The sequence below is a fragment of the Haliotis rufescens genome, unplaced genomic scaffold, assembly GCF_023055435.1.
Source record: "Haliotis rufescens isolate VD_foot unplaced genomic scaffold, xgHalRufe1.0.p SCAF_5, whole genome shotgun sequence".
Classification (NCBI taxonomy): Eukaryota; Metazoa; Mollusca; class Gastropoda; order Lepetellida; family Haliotidae; genus Haliotis; species Haliotis rufescens.
Genome location: NW_025964223.1, coordinates 56507760 through 56533882, shown reverse-complemented (window position 1 = coordinate 56533882; position 26123 = coordinate 56507760). Strand labels below are relative to the sequence as shown.

Here is a 26123-nt window from a genome sequence, read left to right as displayed (position 1 = left end):
CTTTTAGCCCCTAAATTTGAAAAAAGGCCCACATTTTCAAATACATTTTCAATGTGTTGTATGGGATGTTTGAAATTTTCACATAAAGGGCCCATGTCAGAAAATTCCTCAAGTGAACCTGGATGTTGTAAATCACTTGATTGTCTGGTCCAGACTCGATTATTTACATACCGCCGTCATAAAGCTGGAATATTGCTGAGTGCGGGGTTAAACAACAAACAAACAAACAAACAGTTGTTAGATCATAGCTTGCTGAGGACCTGGATTTGATTCTCCAGGTGGGTATAGTGTGTGAAGCCCAATCTCCATGTCCCCATCAATGTTAAACGAAACTCTGACTGACATTGTTGTGTAAAATCCACTCAACATGACTGCTGATAACATCTTTATAGATAAAAGCATTCATTAATGATAGAGGATTGACAGAGTGTTCCATCAACAAGTGCTGCACTCATCAGGGAGTATGGCTAATGGCAATGGAGGATAATAGCACAAAGACCATCCATCATACTTGATATCATTCCTCATATGCTAGAGTTCAGGTAGTCATCATTGCAATGGTTTCGAACACTTAACTGATGTCTGAATATTTTTGTTCTATTGTTCACCAAATGTAGCAAATTTGTTGCAATAGCACAAATGAAGGGAGTAAATATTCACTTATTGTACCTGTCAGAGGAGTTAAGAGTCTTTGATGTGAGTGACTACTTTCATTGCATGGCAGTTTTACTGCTGTTAAAAATGGTATAAACTTCAGTGACACTTAATTATCTTTCATGGCCAGGCAGAGTTATGTCCCTTTGCCATTCAAGCATCAAGCCCCTAACAACTTCATCCCATTCATGGAGCTCTCTTGGCCATCGCTGCCACCAGTCACAGCTCCCCACTGTGCATGAAGTTGAAGTTATAACCTGCCTGACGGTTATGTTTACAAACAAACAATGACTGTTGTGACACCATATCTGAATACTCTTTCCCCAGCAGCGTTAGAAATGGGCACTGTCCTGTATCGTCCTTACCAAACTGCCCAAAAGTAAAGGTATCCTAAGGACTAGTAGAAATTGGCCCATTTTAGGGGTTTTGCTCTATGTTATCATTATAAGGACTAGTGGACAAAAACTGTTAGTTTTTAACCCTGCCCAGCCAAGTATTTTGTTTGTTTGTCAATTTCATGTAATTAGTTCAGTGAGAATGCATAGGGAAGGGTGCTTTTCTGTTAAGTCTACAATGTTGAACCTGATGCAGACTCAAATTATATTTTCCACAGGACTGCATGGCTACTTGAAAATGTTACCAGTCCTTGTCAAAAGTTGCCAGTCCCAAATTTTATAAGCTTGTCTTTTTCTGTTGTCTGTTACTTCAAACTTGATTTAGGGTTATTTAGTTTTCGTACACAGTAGACATCATGGAAATATGTATTACTAATTCTACCATGAATTTGGAATTTACTCGATTCTGATTGGTCAATCAGAGGCTATTAAATCACAATAAACCCCCTCCTATTGAAACAGCTGGTTTGACGGCTGCATCACCGCGGAAGCTAATATTCATAGAATAGTACTATTTTCAGTCATTGTCGGTAGGCATATATAAATAATTATATCTACACTGTTTTCAATGTAGAGCTAGGTTACCTGTAGATTTAACCACGCTAAATTTAACATTTGAAACCTCACGCTGCATGTTCGCTTTGAAGGTAACATAGCTCTACATTGAAATCTCACTTTGTTTATCTCCTAATTGACAAACAAAAAATAGAACTGTCCACAGGACAGGTGGACTTTGTATTCCACCCGTCCTTTGTGAAATTCACCAGTCAGAGACGGTGGCACAGACTATTATTTGCGACTGGTGGAACCTTTCTGATTAAGCAAACAAAATAGAAGTCAGTCATAAACCTTTTCCAATTCACCATAATGACTATCCCAAAGACATACACAAAAATGTAAATTTCCCTACATTTGGGGTCAGAGGTAAAATTTTCAATATTCTTGTAGCAGCTGCTTACACGTGTGACAGTGATAATACCAGAAGGGTAACAATGTGCTGGGAATGAGCTTGTTCAAGCATCTGTAGCTATGTGGGTTTGAGTATCAAATTTCCCTCAGTGATGATCCTTAGCGAATTTCCGCGAATTTTAATGACCACAAATTTGTTAAATTCTGATGAACCCCCATAAACACCCCCAAATTAAGGACCACACTCCACTGAATAGAAATTTCAGCTGAAAAGGAAAATATCAATTCTCATCCCTTTCTGTCGGCATCTGAGGCATGATTAGGCAACAATAGGGGTAAACATCTACAATGCTGTAGAATAGGTCTTCAGCAACCCATGGTTGTCGTAAGAGGCGACTATTGGGATCGGGTGGCCAGGCTCACTGACTTGGTTGATGCATGTCATCGTATCCCAATTGCATTGATCGATGCTCAAGATGTCAATCACTATGTTGTCTAGTCCAGATTCGATTATTTACAGACCACCGTCATATAGCTGGAATATTGCTGTGTGCGGCCGTAAGCAACAAACTAACAAAACGAAAAAGCTATTGATATTCTGGTAACTGAAATGCTGTATTAGCAAAAATCCATGTCACAAACACATTCATATTGAGCAAGTGATCGTATATTGAAGAACCTCATATATACTGCTCAAAAGAAGTTAAGGGTAAAATATTTTTACATATAAATATAAACCAACTACTAAGATGGTGATTCAGTTGAAATAATGCAAACAATTAATTGAGAATCTATGAGGAGTTATGATAAAACTGAATATAAATATTCTTAAAGTCATCTGCCAGACAGTCAGGCAGGTGGAGGATTATGACTTAGTCGGACAGAAAAGTTACCAGCTATTAGCAGGGGGGAGGCAGTTATTTTGGACAGTGGAAGTCGGTCATCTCCCTGTCACGATGAGGTCTTGCGTTGTCATCCTGGAACCAAGCTCCTGGTCTCACCTGCTGCACAAGTGGCATTAATACAAGAGGTTGAACAATCTAGTTGAGATAACTCTGACCAGTCAGTTTTCTGTTGATGACGCTTGACGCAATGCTATGGCTTACATTTAGATGCTGAGCCACATTTTGACCGATCTTGGAGCCAGCCAATGGCCCTTCCCCTGTCTTGGATGCTGAGTTGTTGTCTTCATCTTCAATTTTCAAATGATGATGAATGGAATATAGTGCACGAGGTGGCACAATTGGTGTTTCGAGGCAGTTTGTCAGTTTAGTCTGACTCAGTTAGTGCTTCAGATCCATGAAAAGGAAATCTGGATTAAGTTAAAAAGTTTCTAAAGTTTCAGTCCTGTCCTTATCTGGCTCATAAAGATACATACAAAGATGATCAAAAAATTTACTTTGACCCTTAACTTCTTTGAATAGTATATTTATCAATCCGCAGTCATGAAGCTGAACATTGCTGACTGCGGTGATAAAAAATACACACAGTCATATCAAGTTTTGTACTCAGTAAGTACCATATGGTTTTACTGCAGTTGACAACAACGTCTCGTTCAGTGAGGGAATGATTATTTTCAGGCTATCAATACTTTCAATACTGACAAAACTGTCATATGTTTGTATAAATTGTTTTGATAATCTTTCTTAAAGGCTCATTTAGGGCTGACATGTAGTGCTTTGCAAGTTTAAACCAGTGAGCCAATTTGAGCAGTGAATAAGTGATTTACAAAATATGCTTCTCTTTGAACCTCAGAATAATTTTCCCGATCATGAGCTACGATGGTGTCTGTTAGTAGTGTTACTCAGGTGTTTGGAGAACATGAGTGTCGATTCTTCAAAGCCTTAAATGTCTAACCAACATTTTCCATGTCTTTTGAAGTGTAAAACTTTTTTGAGTTAGGTAGAAACTACCTTCAGGATACTCTGAAACATTTTCTTTGAGTAGCAAAACTGTTATATAGAGTATGGAAACACATCTGTAACATTAAAAAAATAATAATGGATAGTGTGAAATCCTTTTATTCATTGGACTTAGTTTTTAACAAGAAATCTGATGCCCTGGGGTTGTTCTAAAGGATTATTATAGAAAGCTTAAAAGCATTCCTCATGTTACATGGCCTGCTACTATTCAATCATGTTATTTGAGATATGACAAGTCTTTTGATGGGGGCAACTAAAATATCTTACCTTCCTGGATGTGTTTTAGTCAGAAATTGTGACACTTTGAAACATCAGTCGGCCTTCTGTGTGTTCTTACTAAAAATCTGCCGTGGTTATTTGTAAATGTCTTTTGACCCAATAGGCAGGAGATGCAGAAGGTGCTGTGTGAGTTCCTTTGAGTATGGTGTAGATTGATGTGTTTAACACTTGAGGTTGACAATATCCCTCACTTGGTCTTACTGTTGATGTTTCAATGGCAGTACATGGGGGAATTGTAAATAATTGATACCGATTTTTCCCAAATTCTTGTATCTTTGACGGCAGGGGAATGCTTTCTTGTCAGAATATCTTCTTATTTAAAAAAAAATTGAGCTATAAAAATGAGTTTAGGAAAGGCAGCTGTGATATTTTATTGTGCATGAGAAAGAATTATTACAAAAATCTTGCAACATACAAATGCATGACTTGTTAAGATTACTGAACAAGTTTTTCTAGAATCCTAAATGACAAGCAAGTCTTAAAGATGTCTCCTAATCATTCTCTTTTGCTGGCGGTGACTGTTTGACATATAAAGGTGCCAGTTATGGCACTATAACTGCTAACTGTTTGTCAGGCATATTGAACATAGGGCTGTCCATCACTGCATAAGTGGAGATCTGGCCATTCTTACAAGATTTCATTTCGTGGACCTATCAAATGTCATTGAATCATTTTGTCCTGATATTCAATAAATTAGCTCTTGAATTAAACTCTGATTTGTTTATTATCATTGAAAGTAAATCAATTTGTGATGAGATGACAAATTTTGCTGCTGATAACCTGTTAGTGTACAAATGTATAATTGAACCAAATTGTATAGTGCTCAACCTTTGCTAGGGATATTCAGTGTCAAGTATTGCTTTTACAAACCCAGTTTGGGAACTTTCTGTCCCCTGTACATTAGAATCTTAAATGGCATCTAAAATTGGATCAGGCCACAACAGTTCCTGGGTGTGAGTTTGACTCACATGGTGACCTCTGGTTAGACCAACTCTGACGATCTGACTGTGTCCTCAGGTCCTTGAGAGTTGATGAGAGTTCAGTTGTAGTAGTTTATAGTAATATGGATATAGGACGACCTAGGGCTAAGAAGAGGCTTATTGACCCCCATGCAAGTTCAGTTGTAGTTGTAGTAATTTGGATATAGGACGACCTTTGGCTAAGAAGAGGCTCATTTACCCCAATGAAAGTTCAGTTGTAGCAGTTTATAGTAATTTGGATAAAGGACGACCTTGGGCTAATAAAGAGGCTCATTTACCCAAATGAAAGTTCAGGTTGCAGTGTAAGCTTTCAGGATCCCAAATCATCCTTAGTCTCTGGCTACAATACACATGCTTAGCTTCATCTGAGTGGTAAAGGTCTTCAATCTGTCAACCAGGGTCATGTTCCACAAAGAGATCTTAGCTCTAAGATACTCTTAGACATAGGCTTTAACACAGGCTTACGATAGTCGTCGTGCTGAGATTACTTTCCCTGTATCACTTGGGCTTCTCCCCACAAGGCAATATCTTGTGGTATAACTGAAATGCATTTTATTCAATATTGCATTTAATTCTAACTCATGTAATGTAATGAATGTAATGAAAACGTGTAGAACCAACTTACTCTCTGAACTTTGATTGTACTTTAGAAAGGCCTTGATTTGAATCCCCATCACTGTTATCACTGGTTTTAATTAAGAATGAATGTTTATAATGTCTGAAGATAATAAGCTTAAGCTAAATTTAGGTATTGATAGTCTCAAAGCTTCTAAGTCCGAATACGGCGAATCATGACATATCACTGAAAACATTGTAAACCTACTTTTATTAATGCTACTGCCACCGACTCTTGGCAACTTTCATCTGAAGTTCTAGAAAAGTTTCATATCTGTACACCTAGGAATGATTTAAGCACTTCACTTTTTTCATATGTATTTCCATGTCTGTATCTGGTCGACATGAAGCAAATATACTAGTCAAATGAAGTAAAGGACACTTGTTTCTATATTACTGTAGTTAATCTGTCATGTCAGAGAAGAAATTAAAGAACACTGATTCTTTCATTTTACTTTTGTATGTCCTTATTATTGTGATCTAAGAAACAAGTTTATACCACAACACTATCTGTCAAATTATCCTGTACCTGCGTGTATTTCTCTTCTTCAAAAGATGATTCTGTCATATTAAAACAGGCTAAATATGTTAAAAATGCAATTTCCCACAGTATGTATGGATTCAGTCGTTAAACCCGTAACTATTGTTCAGAATACCCTGTGTTAAAGCTTTTGAGGTTGCATTATCAGAATTCACATTCCAAATGTCACTTTCATGATCTGGTAAGCGACGCTCTGATTGGTCGGATGAAAGGTCGGTCTGACGTGAGTTGTAATGGGATGTCCTCAGATCTTTGTTTAGCGGTGGCGAGAGCTAAGATCTGATTTTAATGAGATTGAGTGCAGCTGAGAGTGAATGTTGAATGTATCATCATGATCGTGACATGATGTGAGATAGATATATGTCACAGATAACTATTATATATTCCACTAAATAAGTCATAAAAGGCAGCATTAGAAATTGGCACTCATTTGTCCTATAGCCCTTTCTCAACTGCCCAATAGTTAAGGTATCATAAGGACAAGTAGAAATTGACCATTATTAAAGGTTTTGCTATATGTTATCTTTATAAAGAGTTCATATTCTATCACTAAATGTAGTTAATGATTTTCTCCCTCATATGAATTAAGGGAAAAAATTATGAGGTAAATTATCTGTAATGATCTCAAGTGTTGAGAAAGTTGTTTTCTGTGATATTTTTTCCACAATGAGGGAGTAGCTTGATTGAGATAATTTGGCAGACGTAGCAAAATTCATTCAAGTCATTCAAATTAAACTTTCTGCTCAGATTTTATGACAAAGATCAGTGTAGTTGTTAATGATCTGGGGCATTACTGTGGGACAGTGTGTGAGTTTGACACATGGCACTAATGACACTGTCTAGACTGTACATGTGCTCCAGACTAAGCTTGTCGTAAGAGGCAACTAACGGGATCGGTTGGTCAGGATCGCTGACTTGGTTGATGCGTGTCGTCGTATTCCAATTGCGTGGATCAATGCTCATGATGTCAATCACTGGATTGTCTGGTCCAGACTTGATTATTTACAGACCGCCGTCATATAGCTGGAATATTGCTGTGTGTGGCGTTAAAGAACATTAAGAAACAAACAACATGTGCTCCATACAGACCTTGGAGCATGGTGCAGAGTTGGAGTGAGTTACGTTTAAAGTCTGTAATTTGTTTTAAACTTTACAATTTCTTGTTGATCTATATTGTGGCCAAAGATCCACTCTGTCGGGGTACGAGGATGTACACGCCTTCTCCGAGCCTGACCCCCGATTCATTTGGTTGCCTCTTATGCCTAGCATGGAATCTAATGCTTCTTATTATCCAGTTCATTAAGTTCTTTCAGAGCTGTCAACAGGAAATCTGATAACTGAAACTCGTAAATATTCTGTTGTGAAAGAAATTTGAAAGACATCATTTCTTGCTTATTTAATTCCGAGTAATCCAATCAGGGCAAGCCATGAATACATCCAATATACTCTCAACAATGAGCTGCAAACTCACACTAAAGAAAAACAGGAATCGCAAATTCACTTATATAATTAGTACTTTCATCAATGTCAATTTGATTTCAGAGCTGTTAACAGCTAATGGATAGTTGCAGTTATTGATAGTGCTTTGAATGAAAGTATTCCTGCCTTTGACAGAGCTTATCAAGAAAATAAATTGCAGCAACGAAAATCCATCCAGCAAAATTCGTGAATTTCAGGTGGAGACACAATGCCTTGCATCCAGCTTGTCAACAGGTTATTTTGGACTCGTGGCTTGCTTACATGGGCAGAATGAATCTGTTGCTCATCGAGTTTCCCTGGTCTCTGGGACAACGGGGGGATGTCAAACCCATCCAGTTTGCAAGATTTTCACAAATGTTCTTCTCTTTTCTCTTTCAGAGTTGCAAACTGGTGGAAGTTACCTCTAACATCTGGGGCACCAAGTTCCAGCTGATTGGGTGTGCCTCCTACCTCCCCGAGGTTCTGGGGCACGTGGTCTACAAGACCAGCCTACTCCACCTGCAGCCACGCCAGATGACCATCACCCTCTGTGAGCTCTGTGGGAGCAGCCAGCAGCTGTCTCGGGACCCCAACTTCACCCCTGCAGGCATGAGTGAGGATGATGACTCGTCTTGTAAGTGTAGGTCCAAGGTTACTACAGCATGATTCAGTAGACAGATGGGTAGACTGTATGTTGGTACGTCTCGTGTCTACTGCTGTCTACTTCAGCCTGGAATGCTGGGACGAGACTCACGATCTGTGTTGTAGAGGTGACTAAGTGTGTGAAGATAGATTGACACAGGAGATATGTGACATCATACTGCAGCATCATACTGCAGCATCATCATGCTGCATCATACTGCAGCATCATACAGGCTGCATCATACTTACTGCATCATCATGCTAGATCATACTGCATCAGCATACATACTGCATCATCAAGCTGCATCATCATACATACTGCTTTATCATACATGGTCTGCATGCTGCATCATCATGCTGCATCATCATACACACTGCTTTATCATACATGATCTGCATGCTGCATCATCATGCTGTATCATACTGCATTTTCATGCTGCATCATCATGCTGCATCATCATAAATACCACATCATCATACAAACTGCATCATCATGCTGCATTATCATATTGCATCATCATACTGCATCATCATATTGCATCTTCATGCTGCATCATACAAACTGCATCATCATGCTGCATCATCATACATACCACATCATCATACAAACTGCATCATCATGCTGTATCATCATATTGCATCATCATACTGCATCATCATGCTGCATCATCATACTGCATCATCATGCTGCATCATCATGCTGCCTCATACTGCATCATCATGCTGCATCATCATACATACCACATCATCATACAAACTGCATCATCATGCTGCATCATCATATTGCATCATCATGCTGCATCATCATACTGCATCATCATGCTGCCAAATCATATTGCATCATCATACACACTGCTTTATCATACATGATCTGCATGCTGCATCATCATGCTGCATCATACATCCAGGCTGGCTTAGTGATACCAGCTGTGGCCCATAGCTGCCAAGAATACCAGATCACTCATATCAGTATCTTGGGTTTATCATCACCATACCAACACTGATAGGTTCCACGTCGGTTGTCAATACTATGACCCTGGTTGTTTGGGCCTGACTGTCTCGTCAGTCAGACTGTGATTGTTATGCAAAGAGAATCCAGAGTCAGACATTCTGACTACATTTCAAGTTACCCAAACAGCATATGCCTGAAAGACTATTAAGACATTAGGTTAAGATCAAAGTCACTCAAACACTCACTGAGGCAAGTTCAGTAGAAATACTACACTAATGTCTTCATATTGTCCTTACTTAGTGTTAGCTGTGACTGTTGTCTTTACTATGGTAGTAGATAGAACTTGCTGTTGCATGTCTTGAGTGAAATGTAAATGGGTTTTCGGGGATAGACATGGCCACTAATCTGTTATCCAAGACTAGAGAAAATTTGGAGAGACTTCCCCCCCCCCCAAATCTAGTTATTTCACATCAACCATTAGCCAGAATGAACTGCGTACTAGTTGGATATGACCAATGGTAGGGATGTCTTTGATTGGGAATAAAAGGATCGATATTTTAACGTAAAAGTATCATGTTGATACATTGATGTTAATAAAATTAATTAGCCTGTACATGCCAAGATAAGGAAAACACCTATGTAGTCCTGCAGTTAATGCTAATAAATGCTAAATATGAACTTGGCTTATCCATTAAATGTTTAGAATTGAATTTTCTGCCTTTTCACCGTCCTTTATAATCATAGTAGTTTTAATAAACAGAATTTTCTATGGCAGTGAATTATTTATTAGTTAATATACATAACCTTGTATCGATACAGCATAGATACCATATTCGACGTAATAAGCGCCCACAGCGATATTTGCTAATATATTGGCTAGTGAACAATCCCAATTAGCAGCACCCCTTCCGATTGATCAATGTACACAAGACTTATTTATTCGTGTATAATATGCATGCTTGTGTTATATACACCCTTAATAATTGGCAATCAAATTCAGGAAAAATATATCTGTCGTATATAAACAGTTCAGGCCGTCAGCATAAACCACGAAATATATCTTTCAACTCTGTTTTTTCCACCAAAATAATATTCTTATAAGAGCCCCCTATTTCTATTTTTGAGAGCGCCCAGGGCGCTTATTACGTCGAATACGGTATTACAAATTTATCGATACATTGATATCGCAATGCATGATGACATACCTAACTAATGGTGTGAACCCCTGGGTTTCACACAGAATTCAACTATATGAAAGTATACTATTAGTAAAACAAGGGCCCAACTTAAGTAATATTACAGTTACTACATGTGGAAATCTGTATTTATTTATGGGAGTCAGGACTGAAGCCACTGTATTTTTGTGTCATCCAGTGATGTAGGGTAAGGTCTTGGATAAAAGGTAGAGTGTGTGTGTTGGCCGCAATGGTTAGTGTAGATGAGGAGCTGGGCCCTTCAGCAGCGGGCAGTGTTCACCATGTAGTTCTGTAGTCATGTTCTGCACACAACGCGTGTCCCTTACAATACCTTGTACTTTGTTAAATCCATGTATTTGCCATTTTAAGCACATGCCCATGTAGTGTGTCCTTATTTCACAAAAGATGGCTCACCTAAATAATAATTGTTGCACTATAGATGTTCATTTACTTCAAAAGAAATGTAAGATATCAATGTTATGTAAGAGTTGTTTTATTTAGATAGGGGTCGCTATGTTGTTAAAATATTGCTGATGTGGCATTACATTTGGACTCATTAAGATGGTGATCACTAAGTGGCTGAAATATTGTCAATTCAACATTACGTTTTGACTCACTCACTCATTAAGATAGTGATCACTAAGTGGCTGAAATATTGTCAATTCAACATCACATTTTGATTCACTCACTCATTAAGATAGTGATCACTAAGTGGCTGAAATATTGTCATTTCAACATTACAATACTGACTTACTCAATAAAATAGTGATCACTTAGTGGCTGAAATATTGCCAATGTGACATTACATTTTGACTTGCTCACGAAGACAGTGCTATAGCCTCAGTGTGTCTCAGCATTAAGGAAATGGAAAAGTTTTGTTCCTGTTAAGAAGTGTGTATATTGTGCATTTTGCTGCCTATTTTATCACACAAGCCACGTCTTATTTTCTCTTTTACCTTTTATTTATTTGTGTAAGAAACAGGATTGAATTTTGTAGGCATTCACATGCGATGTGAATGATTAGATGAATAGAAACACATTAAACGTGCAATCCAAGGATTTATTAAGTCTCTCTGGCGTCAGCCCAGAGACACATATTATGGCCTTTCTTGTGTTGTGTGAAAGGAACAAGGGGTTGTGATGGATTAGGTTGCAACAAATACATGATGTGTTTCTAAAGTTTTTCCAGACCTAAGTCAGATAGCATCAAGTCATCATTATTGGCCTTCAGTTCGTTCTTTTGTTATTTTATTTATTCTGGTTCTGATTTCCAGAAAGATCTATGTTGACATACAATATTGGAACATGTCTGTAATGCATTGAGCCTTGAACTCCATTTGTAAACAGTGTCCAAAATAGCTTCCTGCCCACTATAACTTTTCTGTTGGGATAAGTGCAATTGATTCCAACCTTCCCGACTGTCTTGTAGAAAATGTCCTTGCTTCTGATGCCGACAATTTTGAATCAGACAATGAGATCAAGAGCTATCTTTGCAATTTTATGCTTTAAATGTTGAAAGCATAGAGTAAAGTAAATCTGAGCAAAATGATAATGATTATCTACAATAGCGTGTAGTGACAAGTGCAGGTCTGCAACTTTCATGCCACCAGCCCCTCTGTGCATGTGGGGAGTAAAACTTGTTTCAGAAATTGTAATTAGTTGATGTTTCATCTGTGTCCTTGGTCTGGTATTTGGGTCCAATGAAAGGTGGATCCAGTCTGGATTAAGGCTATTTCTTCCATGGGATATCTAGGTCTAAGATGGTTCAACAGTCTGGTAGTTGGGTCCAATGAAAGGTTGATCCAGTCTGGATTATGGCTATTTCTACCATGGAATATCTAGGTTTAAGATGGTTCCACGGTCTGGTAGTTGGGTCCAATGAAAGGTTGATCCAGTCTGGATTATGGCTATTTCTACCATGGGATATCTCGGTTTAAGATGGTTCCACGGTCTGGTAGTTGGGTCCAATGAAAGGTGGATCCAGTCTGGATTAAGGCTATTTCTACCATGGGATATCTAGGTCTAAGATGGTTCAACAGTCTGGTAGTTGGGTCCAATGAAAGGTTGATCCAGTCTGGATTATGGCTATTTCTACCATGGAATATCTAGGTCTAAGATGGTTCCACAGTCTGGTAGTTGGGTCCAATGAAAGGTAGATCCAGTCTGGATTAAGGCTATTTCTACCATGGAATATCTAGGTCTAAGATGGTTCCACAGTCTGGTAGTTGGGTCCAATGAAAGGTAGATCCAGTCTGGATTATGGCTATTTCTACCATGGAATATCTAGGTCTAAGATGGTTCCACGGTCTGGTAGTTGGGTCCAATGAAAGGTTGATCCAGTCTGGATTATGGCTATTTCTACCATGGAATATCTAGGTTTAAGATGGTTCCACGGTCTGGTAGTTGGGTCCAATGAAAGGTAGATCCAGTCTGGATTATGGCTATTTCTACCATGGAATATCTAGGTTTAAGATGGTTCCACGGTCTGGTAGTTGGGTCCAATGAAAGGTAGATCCAGTCTGGATTAAGGCTATTTCTACCATGGGATATCTCGGCCCAAGCCATTTGCATGGCCTGGTATCTTGATCTAAGATGTTACTACAGTCTTCTACAAAGGTAGCTGTTTCTTGTCCCTGGTCTGGTCTATCTTCATTGGCTTGCTTATTAATATCCTGTCCAAAGTTTGACAGTTATTTGATCACAAATTTGGACATTTTAACATCAGGAACATTGGTTGGGAATAGTATGGGAATATGTATGAGCAAACACTTGACAATTACTTCATATAAGAGGCGACAATGATTGTCGTAAGAGGCGACTGATGGGATTGGGTGGTCAGAATTGCTGACTTGGTTGATGGACGTCATTGTATCCACTTGCGTAGATTGATGTTTATGATTCAATCACTGGTTTGTCTGGTCCAGACTAGATTATTTACAGAAAAAGTGCTTAGTGCAGGGTTAAGAAACAAAACAAAACTTGACAATGTGATGCACCCATGTTGCAGAAATTCTGTAGGGAATGATCACCCTGTGTTCCCCTTATGCTTTCCAACCGTTCTCTATCTTCCAGCAACAAGTGATGGTCTGGATAATGAGGTAACCTCTGAACCGGTGGATAAGGTGATGCCTGTTAATGCAGACTTACAACAAGCCAATCAGATCTCAGTGGATGTTCAACCAGCTCGTGGTGAAGCCTGTCGAGGAGATGATGTCGGCAGTGCTGTAAATGGGCATAGTGATGCACCCAATGCCACATTCTTGCCAACAAGACTTTCCCACTCAGGGAGCATAAGATCCAGATCTTTATCACCAATTAGGAATGGTTTAAATCATAACTCTTTAGCATTTAAACTTGAAAATGGTAGTGACAGCAATGTGGTGAAAGAAAACTATGCTAATCAAGGTGCTCGACCCAAAGTTAGAAAATGTACTCCGCTTAGTGCAACTGCTTCAGTGAAGGCTTCCAGTGTGCAACAAGGCCCCGCTAATGGAGGGGCAGGTCTCATCCTCAGCTCAACTGATGCAACTACTCCAAATGTGCCCAGACATAGTCCAAGTTCCACAGTCTCAGACACAGTCGTCTCCTCAGATGTCCGACCCAGGGACAGCCCACGATGGGCAGATCCAGCCAGTGAGGCAATCAAATACATTGACGAAGAGACCCCAGAAAATACGGAGCTTCCTTTTGAAAATAATTTGGTGGGAGATTGCAGTCCAACTGCACCCACTGTGGTGGACCTTCAACGGCGCCTGTACCTTGCTCAACAGGGTTCTGTAGACTTTGATCCTTCTGAGGAAACCAATAATGTGCAGACCTTTTCAGAACGGAACAGCTGTGATTCTCTGGTGACGGAGGAAGATACGTCCGCTTCGCTGGTTCTGTTTGATGATGGTCAGCCTGTGGGGCATGGGTCTGTGGACAGGGGCATCAATGTAGTAGGCAAGTCTCTGTTCAAGGAGACAGAATTGACAAATGGTGGTGATATTGAAATTTTACATAGTGCTTCACTGCCGGCCTCACCGGTGAGAAAAATTGACTCACCAACAAGAAAATTACGCGAAGAGATTTTGAAAGGAAAGTGTCGACATCTTAGTCCTGTGTTCAGAAGGAAAACCAAACATTCCAGAGCTGTGGACAGTTCCGATGAAGACATTTTGCTTGCTATTGAGGAGATGAAAGGTGGCCATAGTTACAAGAATCTGGAGACGTTCCAGAAATCTCAGCTGAAACAAAAGGTAGGTCAACATTTCAGAGATTCTCTAGCTTATTGTATTACAGACTGTCGTTAATGCAACCACACTTTGCAATCATCCAGTGTATACTTATACAGAACAGTATCAAATGTACTGAAATAGTTTCATTCATCTTTCAAGAAACTTTACATGTACCTCAACCAAGTCATCAGGTGATACCTTTGCAACTAGTATTTCTCAATGAGCATTGTATTTAACATTTCAGGCAACTTAAGCAGAGCACTGTAAAGTATGCTTACTGGTATTAGTTGGTACCGGGGCTACTTGGGGATTTAATTTAGCTTGAAAAGGGTAAATATATTATAATTAGGGCGGTCGGGTAGCCTAGTTGTCAAAGCATTCACTCATCAAGCCGAAGACCCGGGTTCGATTCCCGACATGGGTACAATGTGTGAGGCCGATTTCTGGTGTCAACGACCTTGATATTGCTGGAATATTGCTAAAAGCAGCGTAAAGGCACACTCACTCACTCACTAAATTATAATTGTGTACACTGAAAAATGCCATTACCAGTGAAGACCTCCACATTTCTATACAAAAAGGTAATGTAATAAGACTGATGAACTATAACATATTTGGCTTTCTTTCTTATTTTGTTTTGGTCATGAAATTGCAAGAAAGATATTAGTTTTATTTGGCCATTACACTCATGAAAACTTATTCCAAAGTGACGAAAACTTGGTTTAACTTTAAAAGCAATTCTCTTTGAGAAGTTAAATTTTTGGTTAATCACAAACATGGAGGTCGGTGTGTTATTTGTCTCAGGTTTAGAGTCCCAGTAGAAATGAGTATGGTGATAACATCTGTGGCATTAGGACATCATTTGTTAAACCTTAAGATCCTTGTACACAGCTATAGCATATTGCCATGGCATGAGTAGGATTCCGATAAAAGTGGTGAAATTACATTTACAGTTTCTCAATTTCAGCTCGATTTTCTCTGCAAGGATTTAAACATTCAATTTCTGTTTTTCAAATCTTCTGTTTTTTTGTCTCTTTGCAAATAGATGACACATTAATGTATATATGCCAAAAATGTAGAGGATAGTGGGAGTCATCAAGACATATCTTCTGATCTATGTGGTATTGGCAAATGGTAATGATATGATCATATCTGCTGCGGAGTAGGGGATCAGACCTGAGGGGTTCTAATGGTTGGTGAGGGGGCACGGGTGGCCCAGTCGTCTAAGGCTCCGCTATTCGCTGTGCAGAGTTGCGTCCCTTAGGCACGCCAGAAACCTATGATTGTGGGTTCGAATCCCGGTTCGCCCCGATTATGTTTCTAGGTTTGTCAGCACCATACCCGTGCTCGTGGGTTTCACCGAAGTGGTAAACGTCTGAGCCCTGCATCACTTCGGGCTTTCCTCCCACATTAAGCTGACATGCCGTGATGTAACTGGAATACTGTTAAAAGCGGCGTTAAACCCAACTCACTCACTCACTAATGGTTGGTGACGTGTTCAGTGGGTGAAAGGTGAGGACTGAGTGCAGGCCATGGTACGACATGGATGGTTTGCTGTTGTAGGAATTGCGTCACAGCCTGGCATGAAGAGCATGTGCATTATCATCTTGAAAGGTCCAATGTTGCCCAACACATGCAAATGGCACCACTCGAGTGGTGCAATGATGTTGTCCTGTATAGTATTCACCTGTGACACGTACTGCTATGGATAATAAGGAAGGCAGTCATTGTGATACCACCCCATACCATTATGGACCCATCCCCAAAATGATCATGCTTTACGACGTTTACGTCCATGTAATTCTCATGAGGATGTCTCCAAACTTGATGCCTTCGGTTATGGAAGTTGAGACTGAACTTCAATTCATCAGAAAACATGATTTAAGCCCAACATCGATTATCAAAAAAGTGCTGACGTTGCCTACACCACTAACGACTCTGATTCAAATGATGTGCAGTAAGTTTAGGGCTGACATGTGGACGTCATGCACGCAAATGCCATCTGTGCAGACGATTTTTTGCTGTCTTTGTATATACTCTTGCAACCGGTCCCTTATCTGAGTGGCAGTTTGCAACTGATTACTTAATGCCATCGTTCATGATTAATCTGTCCTAGGCTGGAATTGTTGCCCTTGGGCGTCCAGAACAGCGTCGATCATCAATGTTATGTGTTTGGTATCGAGCCCACAATCTGCTGATGAGAGATTGAGAAACATGCAGCGTTAAGGCAACAATATTCTGACGTGTGCTGAGGCGTTGGGTTAACCCATAGGTTAAAGCATTCGCTTGTCATGCTGAAGACCTGGGTTCGATTCCCAACATGGGTACAATGTGTGAGGCCCATTTCTGGTGTCCCCTGCCGTGATACTGCTGGAATATAGCTAAAAGCGGCATAAAACCTTACTCACGCACTCTGACATGTGCCCACCTGCACCATGCCTACGGCATGTAAACGTTCAGCACGTTGCAAATGTCATGTTGCTGCTTCCTTTATGATAAAATGTGTGATATAAAGTGTCTGAGCATTTGGTTCCAAGAAAACAATATGTGTCTGCTCACAACCGAGTTTGATTGACAGTGGTAGATCTGGCATACCACCCCTTCCATGTGCTGTCCGAGGTCACCTCCTTCATGACTGTCACAATGGTGTGTTTGGGACCTTGATTTTCTTAACCAATGATGTCAGAGCTCTCTTGATCAATGATGTCAGAAAACACAGGAATGTCTGATCTGAAGACAGTGGGATGAGTTGAATGATGACATGTGGACTGTTGCATAAGTCGATGACTGTTGACAATGGAATGCCTGATGTGCTTATCAGTGGGTAGGTGGGGTAGCCTAGTGGTGAAAGCGTTTGCTCTTCACACTGGTTAGATTCTCCACATAGGTACATTGTGTGAAGAGCATTTTTTGGTGTTCCCCAGCATCATGTATTACTGAAATATTGCTTAAAGCGGTGTAAAGCTAGCTTGCTAGCTCATTTACTCACTCACTCACTCACTCACTCACTCACTCACTCACTCACTCACTCACACCCCACCACACCACACCCCACCACACCACACCACACCACACCACACCACACCACACCACACCACACCCCGACCCACCCCACCCCACCCCACATCACCCCACCCCATATATTTCTGGCGTGCCCAAGGGTAGCAACACTTAGACAGCCGGAACACCCAATGCCCCTGAACAAGACATGTGCATCAGGAGGATCATTTCATGATTCATTAATGATAAAAATTCAACAATTATCATGGTCAATGTTTTTGTCAATTAGAGTTGAAAGCTTTCTGACGACTGTTCCTATTGACATAGGTTTTTGATGATCAGCTGCAGACTTGTTGTCTGCGTCTCAATGTTTTGTATGTGTTATTCAGGTGGTAAAATTTACAGGTTTTAAAACAAGTCAAATAAGATAACGCCAGTGATGATTTGCCTGATATTTTTAAGAGCAGATAATTGCAATATAACCAGCGAGATACTGTAATTTAGCCACACTTTCATTTGTTGTGTGTAAAATGTGTATAGCAGTTTGGAATTTGCGCGAACTTTCATGATTATCTAAAGGTATAGTATATCCAGAAGGGAAACTGAACTAAATGTTTAATATATCCAAATGTCAAGGTGCAGTAGTGAATCTTGGCAAGATATTGATTTCAAAAGCACTATTACCACTCATTGATTCAGGTTTGAAATATATCTTAAAAATACAACAGGGCAACATGAACCTGCTGGCTCTGTGCCAACACACTTATGTTTGTTCCATAAATTTGATAGCAAATTATGATCATGAACTTAGATCTGGGACCAAATTTAATTACTTTAAGCTAATCTTCTACAAATTTGATTGATTTTGTTCTGGTGTGAATTCTTTTTATTGAATCTACCAGAATTTTATCTGCTTTTTCAAACAGATTGATTGATGGCCATCATTTCAATATGATCTCTGGTGACTTTATGTTTGTGACAGAATGAAAGAAGCTGTTTTTTCATCTGTGATTCATTACGAGCGGTTGATTTGTCATGACATTTTAGCTTGGAGTAATAGAGGTTATCACGCTTGTGTGTTTGGGGATGGTAAATATCCTGCATTAGGAATAAACATTGTATTTAGCGAGCCTTGGCGAGCTAAATACATAGTGTTTATTCCTAATTATTCCTAAGACAGGATATTTACCATGCCCAAACACACAAGCGTGATAACCTCTATTACTCCAAGCTAAAAATAAAATGTCATGACAAATCAACCGCTTTATCATATAATGTCATTCTTTCATTCTGTGCTTGAAAATAGCTTCCCCTCTCTCACAAACATTACCGAAGCATTGCGAGTTTTCCTGGAATGCGCGCATTAATATTTATTACGTCACAGGGTAAGTGATGTGTCAGTCAGACAGTGACAGTAGTCAATATAGTTCCAACTGAAATCTGTTTCTTATATAGTGGCGAAGCAACATATCCGCAAAAAAACAATTGTTTTTACTTGCCTTTCATGGCAATCCATCAGTCTGCCCGCTAGAGTAACTGCCCTTTGTCAAAGAGAAGCTACTCTAACCCTAGTCTATGAGACGTCACGGCCACATGGACAGTTGGCCTGTCCTGTCATAACGTTAAGAAGTGCAGTCAGATGTACACGAAACAAGGTAACAATTCAAACATATTTTGGCTGAATCCAACTATTTTAATTCGTGGAAAATGTTCCAAGCCGCAGAGGCCTACAAGCACAGATATGGCTACTGATCTCAATTGGCTAGGCCCCTGTCCTCGCAAAATTGTTTCGAAATTTATATCTCCAAAGTTGCCAAAACTTATAAAATGCCTTAGCTACATCACAGTTAGACACTGATTTTCAGTATATTAGACTCTTCTTTTGATAATGGTAGCAATTATTCCTGTAGTTTGTCCAGATTCCCGATGGTTACTTCTGACTCGATCGCCGAATGACAAGTGTGACGCCATGTTTGTTTATAAACACTGAAAGTAGTCCCTATTTGACCTTTGATATTTGCTTTTCTATCCACATATGACCCCAACGGTTATCGTTTCTATACGTAGGCTTTATCCTGCCGAGAAACCTACCCATTATATGATAAATGTTCATAGCTTATCATTTCTTGATCCTCAATATCCACATATACTAATCTAAGCTTTATGTTATGTAGTATTACTGAAAGTTGTAAATTGATAGTTTGTGTGGTCTTTTCAATGAAGAATGGATGACTATTAGCATCCGAAAGGTCCAACAGAATATCCATTGCCATTTTTTAACTGAGTAGATCAGTTGGTGAGTACGTAGATTAGTGGGTTAGAGAGTGGATCTGTTTGTAAGTAAATGAGTCGGTTAGAGAGCTGATCAGAGGTTGAGCGAGGAGTGGATGAGCTGGTAGATAAATAGGTTGTGAGTGAATGAATGAGTGAGAGAGTGGATCAGTGAGATGAGTGGGTGAGTGAGTGGATCAGTGAGATGAGTGGGTGAGTGAGTGGATCAGTGAGTGAGATGAGTGGGTGAGTGAGTGGATCAGTAAGTGAGATGAGTGGGTGGGTGAGTGGATCAGTGAGTGGATCAGTGAGTGAGATCAGTGGGTGGGTGAGTGAATCAGTGAGTGAGTGAGTGAGATGACTGGGTGAGTGAGTGAATCAGTGAGTGGATCAGTGAGTGAGATCAGTGAGTGAGATCTGTGGGTGGGTGGGTGAGTGAGTGAATGAGTGGGTGAGTGAGTGGATCAATGAGAGAGATGAGTAGGTGGGTGAGTGAGTGGATCAGTGAGTGAGATGAGTGGGTGAGTGAGTGGATTATTGAGTGAGTGGATCAGTGAGTGAGATGACTGGGTGAGTGAGTGAGTGAGTGGATCAGTGAGTGAGATGAGTAGGTGAGTGAGTGGATCAGTGAGTGAGATGACTGGGTGAGTGAGTGAGTGAGTTGGTAGGTGAGTGGATCAGTTAGTGAGTTGTTCAATGAGGTGGATGAGTGGATAGGGGAGTGAGTGAGTGAGATGACTGGGTGAGTGAGTGAATCAGTGAGTGGATCAGTGAGTGAGATCAGTGGGTGGGTGGGTGAGTGAGTGAATGAGTGGGTGAGTGAGTGGATCAATGAGAGAGATGAGTTGGTGGGTGAGTGAGTGGATCAGTGAGTGAGATGAGTGGGTGAGTGAGTGGATCAGTGAGTGAGTGGATCAGTGAGTGAGATGACTGGGTGAATGAGTGAGTGAGTGGATCAGTGAGTGAGATGAGTAGGTGAGTGAGTGGATCAGTGAGTGAGATGACTGGGTGAGTGAGTGAGTGAGTTGGTAGGTGAGTGGATCAGTGAGTGAGTTGTTCAATGAGGTGGATGAGTGGATAGGTGAGTGGATTAGTGAGATGAGTAGGGGAGTGGATCAGTTAGTGAGATGAGTGGGTGAGTTGATCAGTGAGTGAGATGAGTGGATGAGAGTGGGTCAGTGAGATGAGTGGGTGGGTGACTGGATTAGTGAGATGACTGAGTGAGAGTGAAAGAGTGGGGGAGTGGATCAGGGAAAGAGATGAGTGGGTGAGTGGCTCAGTGAGAGAGATGAGTGGGTGGGTGAGTGAGTGGATCAGTGAGAGATGAGTGGGTGAGTGAGTCGATCAGTGAAAGAGATGGGTGGATCAGTGAAAGAGATGAGTTGTTGGGTGAGTGGGTGGGTGAGTGAGTGAGAGGATCAGTGAGATGAGTGGGTGAGCCAAAACAATAATCACTTTAGCCTCAAAATATACTGACCACTAACTTGTAACACCTTCCATCAAGATAATGTTTATGCCTGGCAGTGGAAGTGTGCTTTGGGTTTTTACTGGCCAGAGTGGGTTGGCTTTCAATAATGTACCAATTTGGAAAATTTTGATTAAGTTTGAAATACAACTACTGATAATGTCTGTAAATCCAGTAAAGGCCAGTCTACAATACTAGGTAATATCCATTAAAGCAGGAGAATCCGGAGCAGCCCCAGTGGCATCCTACAAGAACAGAAGGAAGTAGAAGGGGGCTGTTTTTTTCATCAATGTTAATGAAATAGAATACTGACAATCAATAGCCTTGCTGATCACTTACGTACTAGTCAAATGTTTTCTGAGTCAGGTTTATATCCAAATGGTTCAGTGTCTAGACGATTTAGATTCCTGTCTCTTTGCTGTTATATATGGCAGGAAGAGCAGATTATTTTTAGTGCATTTGAGGTCTTCTTTATTTGTGAATGTCTGAGAAGTGATATGACATTGTGCATATGCAGTCTTCCTTCAGACACTGTCGCAATGTAATTCCTTCGATGAGCTCAACATTTTCGTATGTATTCGTTTAATATGGTCTGATGTAACACAAACAGGCCCCCAATGGGTAATTGACTTCATGTCTTCGGACATATTGATCTTATGACTGCTAACCTTGTGCGAGAAAAGCTGTCTTAATAAACAAGTTTGGAGGCTACTGAACAAAGTAATTATGTCATAGCAGACAGTTCCTTCATCAATCTGGAATATAAATTTTTGTTGAGATTTTTGTAAGATTACAAGTTGAACTTTGCAGTTGAACATCTAGAGCTGAAATCAATGGAATCCCTGATGTGCATTTTTATGCAAGGTCTGTGAGCAATTCATTTGTTAATTGGTGGCTGGAGTGCTCACTCTGTTCGTGTCAAGAAATAACAATGATTTGTAAGTTTTATTGTTTGTGTCACTGAACAAACTCCAGCCTTAAGTTCACGAAACTTTGTTGTCTTCCATTAGACCAACCACTCTCCCTCCCACATACCCTCCAGTCACTCTCCCACAGACCCTCCAGTCACTCTCCCACAGACCCTCCAGTCACCCTCCCACATACCCTCCAGTCACCCTCCCACAGACCTCGAGTCACTCTCCCACATACCCTCCAGTCACCCTCCCACAGACCCTTCAGTCACTCTCCCACATACCCTCCAGTCACTCTCCCACATACTCTCCAGTCACTCTCCCACATACCCTCCAGTCACCCTCCCACAGACCTCCAGTCACCCTCCCACAGACCCCCCAGTCACCCTCCCACATACCCTCCAGTCACTCTCCCACAGACCCTCCAGTCACTCTCCAACATACCCTCCAGTCACTCTCCCACATACCCTCCAGTCACTCTCCCACAGACCCTCCAGTCACTCTCCAACATACCCTCCAGTCACTCTCCCACATACCCTCCAGTCACTCTCCAACATACCCCCCAGTCACCCTCCCACATACCCTCCAGTCACTCTCCCACAGACCCTCCAGTCACTCTCCAACATACCCTCCAGTCACTCTCCAACATACCCTCCAGTCACCCTCCCACATACCCTCCAGTCACTCTCCAACATACCCTCCAGTCACTCTCCCACATACCCTCCAGTCACTCTGCCACATACCCTCCAGTCACCCTCCTACAAACCTTCCAGTCACCCTCCCACATACCCTTCAGTCACTCTCCCACATACCCTCCAGTCACTCTCCCACAGACCCTCCAGTCACCCTCCTACATACCTTCCAGTCACCCTCCCACAGACCCCCAGTCACCCTCCCACAGACCTCCAGTCACCCTCCCACAGACCTCCAGTCACCCTCCCACAGACCCTCCAGTCACCCTCCCACAGACCCTTCAGTCACTCTCCCACATACCCTCCAGTCACTCTCCCACATACCCTCCAGTCACCCTCCCACAGACCCTCCAGTCATCCTCCCACAGACCCTCCAGTCACCTTCTCACATACCCTCCAGTCACCCTCCCACAGACCCTCCAGTCATCCTCCCACAGACCCTCCAGTCACCCTCCAACATACCCACCACTCTCCCTCCCACAGACCCTTCAGTCACCCTCCTACAAACCTTCCAGTCACCCTCCCACATACCCTTCAGTCACTCTCCCACATACCCTCCAGTCACTCTCCCACAGACCCTCCAGTCACCCTCCTACATACCTTCCAGTTACCCTCCCACAGACCCTCCAGTCATCCTCCCACAGACCCTCCAGTTACCCTTCCACAGACCCTCCAGTTACCCTCCAACATACCCACCACTCTCCCTCCTACATACCCTTCAGTCACCCTCCCACAGACCTCCAGTCACCTTCCCACAGACCTCCAGTCACCCTCCAACATACCCACCACTCTCCTTCCCACATACCCTTCAGTCACCCTCCAACATACCTTCCAGTCACCCTTCCACAGACCCTTCAGTCACTCTCCCACATACCCTCCAGTCACTCTCCCACAGACCCTCCAGTCACCCTCCTACATACCTTCCAGTTACCCTCCCACAGACCCTCCAGTCATCCTCCCACAGACCCTCCAGTTACCCTCCCACAGACCCTCCAGTTACCCTCCAACATACCCACCACTCTCCCTCCTACATACCCTTCAGTCACCCTCCCACAGACCTCCAGTCACTCTCCCACATACCCTCCAGTCACCCTCCCACAGACCCTCCAGTCATCCTCCCACAGACCCTCCAGTCACCTTCTCACAGACCCTCCAGTTACCCTTCCACAGACCCTCCAGTTACCCTCCAACATACCCACCACTCTCCCTCCTACATACCCTTCAGTCACCCTCCCACAGACCTCCAGTCACCTTCCCACAGACCTCCAGTCACCCTCCAACATACCCACCACTCTCCTTCCCACATACCCTTCAGTCACCCTCCAACATACCTTCCAGTCACCCTTCCACAGACCCTTCAGTCACTCTCCCACATACCCTCCAGTCACTCTCCCACATACCCTCCAGTCACCCTCCCACAGACCCTCCAGTCATCCTCCCACAGACCCTCCAGTCACCTTCTCACATACCTTCCAGTCACTCTCCCACATACCCTCCAGTCACCCTCCCACATACCCTCCAGTCACTCTCCCACAGACCCTCCAGTCACCCTCCAACATACCTTCCAGTCACCCTTCCACAGACCCTTCAGTCACTCTCCCACATACCCTCCAGTCACTCTCCCACAGACCCTCCAGTCACCCTCCTACATACCTTCCAGTTACCCTCCCACAGACCCTCCAGTCATCCTCCCACAGACCTCCAGTCACCCTCCCACATACCTCCAGTCACCCTCCAACATACCCACCACTCTCCCTCCTACATACCCTTCAGTCACCCTCCCACAGACCTCCAGTCACCTTCCCACAGACCTCCAGTCACCCTCCAACATACCCACCACTCTCCTTCCCACATACCCTTCAGTCACCCTCCAACATACCTTCCAGTCACCCTTCCACAGACCCTCTCACAGGACCACCTCATCAATAATTTGTCCACACACCTACCCACCAACTCTATCAATAAATCATCCTCACACTCTACCTTACGCCCGTCCATCCACTTACTGACTGACTGACTCACTCACTCACTCACCTTCAAACTGACCTTTAAACTATCTCGGCAACTAGTTCACCCAACAGCCAATATGGATCAGCCGAACTTCAAGTTCATATACAAGTTAGTTTACAATTGGATTATATCAGGAAAGTTTGTTGATGAAAAGCACTGGGAAATTTTATCGCTTTCATATCTAATAAAAAGTTGGAAACTTTCTTAAAGTGGCGTGAATTTGGTTTGATACTGAAATATGGCAAGAGGAAGAAAATGAGAGGGGAAGTTCCATACTCTTTGAATAAGAATGAAATTAATGATGTTATATGTGACTAATGATTGTTGGATTTTGACATTTGTAATTGCAACGTTTTAATCTAGATCTATGGAGTAGCAAATATAATGAAAACCACAATTTACAAAATTGGAAAATTAAATTTATATTTTGATAAGCTGAGAAACATGCAGGTTTGCTTGAAACAGTCATTACTAAAGATTGGCAACTCTGGAAATATAGTACGTCCTTCAAGAAGTGCCGGCTGTCTTAATTTGTAAAATTAAATTTTGATTGTGATAAGCTGAGGAACATGCAGGGTTGCTTGAAACAGTCATTACTAAAGATTGGCAACTCTGGAAATATAGTACGTCCTTCAAGAAGTGCCGGCTGTGGTACGCAGACATTTGACATTTTGGGGTCTGCAGTTTTATTGTCTACTTTCATATTCCGGATGCAATAAACACATCCAAACGCTTTATGATCAAGCAGCATGTTTGTCTGTCAGCCTCTTTGCGGGCTGAGGCCATTGTTGAACTGAGTAACCATTCTGACCACGGAGGCCTCGAGACAACTTGGCTGTGTTTCTACGAGTCTACAGTGGTAATTTCTGTCTCATAAATGCATAAGCAGGGGCCTCACTGGACTCTGTTGGATAAGCATTAGACAGGATTCAGGCATAATCAATTTCAGTTGAGAATATTTTCCACAATCAATACTAACCTTTAACTACCACACGATTGCGACCAGAAATCTTT

General features: G+C 41.7%; 1 protein-coding gene across 1 annotated transcript in view; it reads left to right on the top strand.

The window, feature by feature from the left end:
- The window catches only part of LOC124116419 (tubby-related protein 4-like), a 246982-nt gene that overhangs the window by 195846 nt on the left and 25013 nt on the right, over positions 1-26123 (top strand). Inside the window, exons 10-11 of the mRNA XM_048383632.1 lie at positions 8153-8387; positions 13616-14781. Coding sequence (XP_048239589.1) covers positions 8153-8387; positions 13616-14781 — 1401 coding nt within the window. The remainder of the gene's footprint in view (positions 1-8152; positions 8388-13615; positions 14782-26123) is intronic.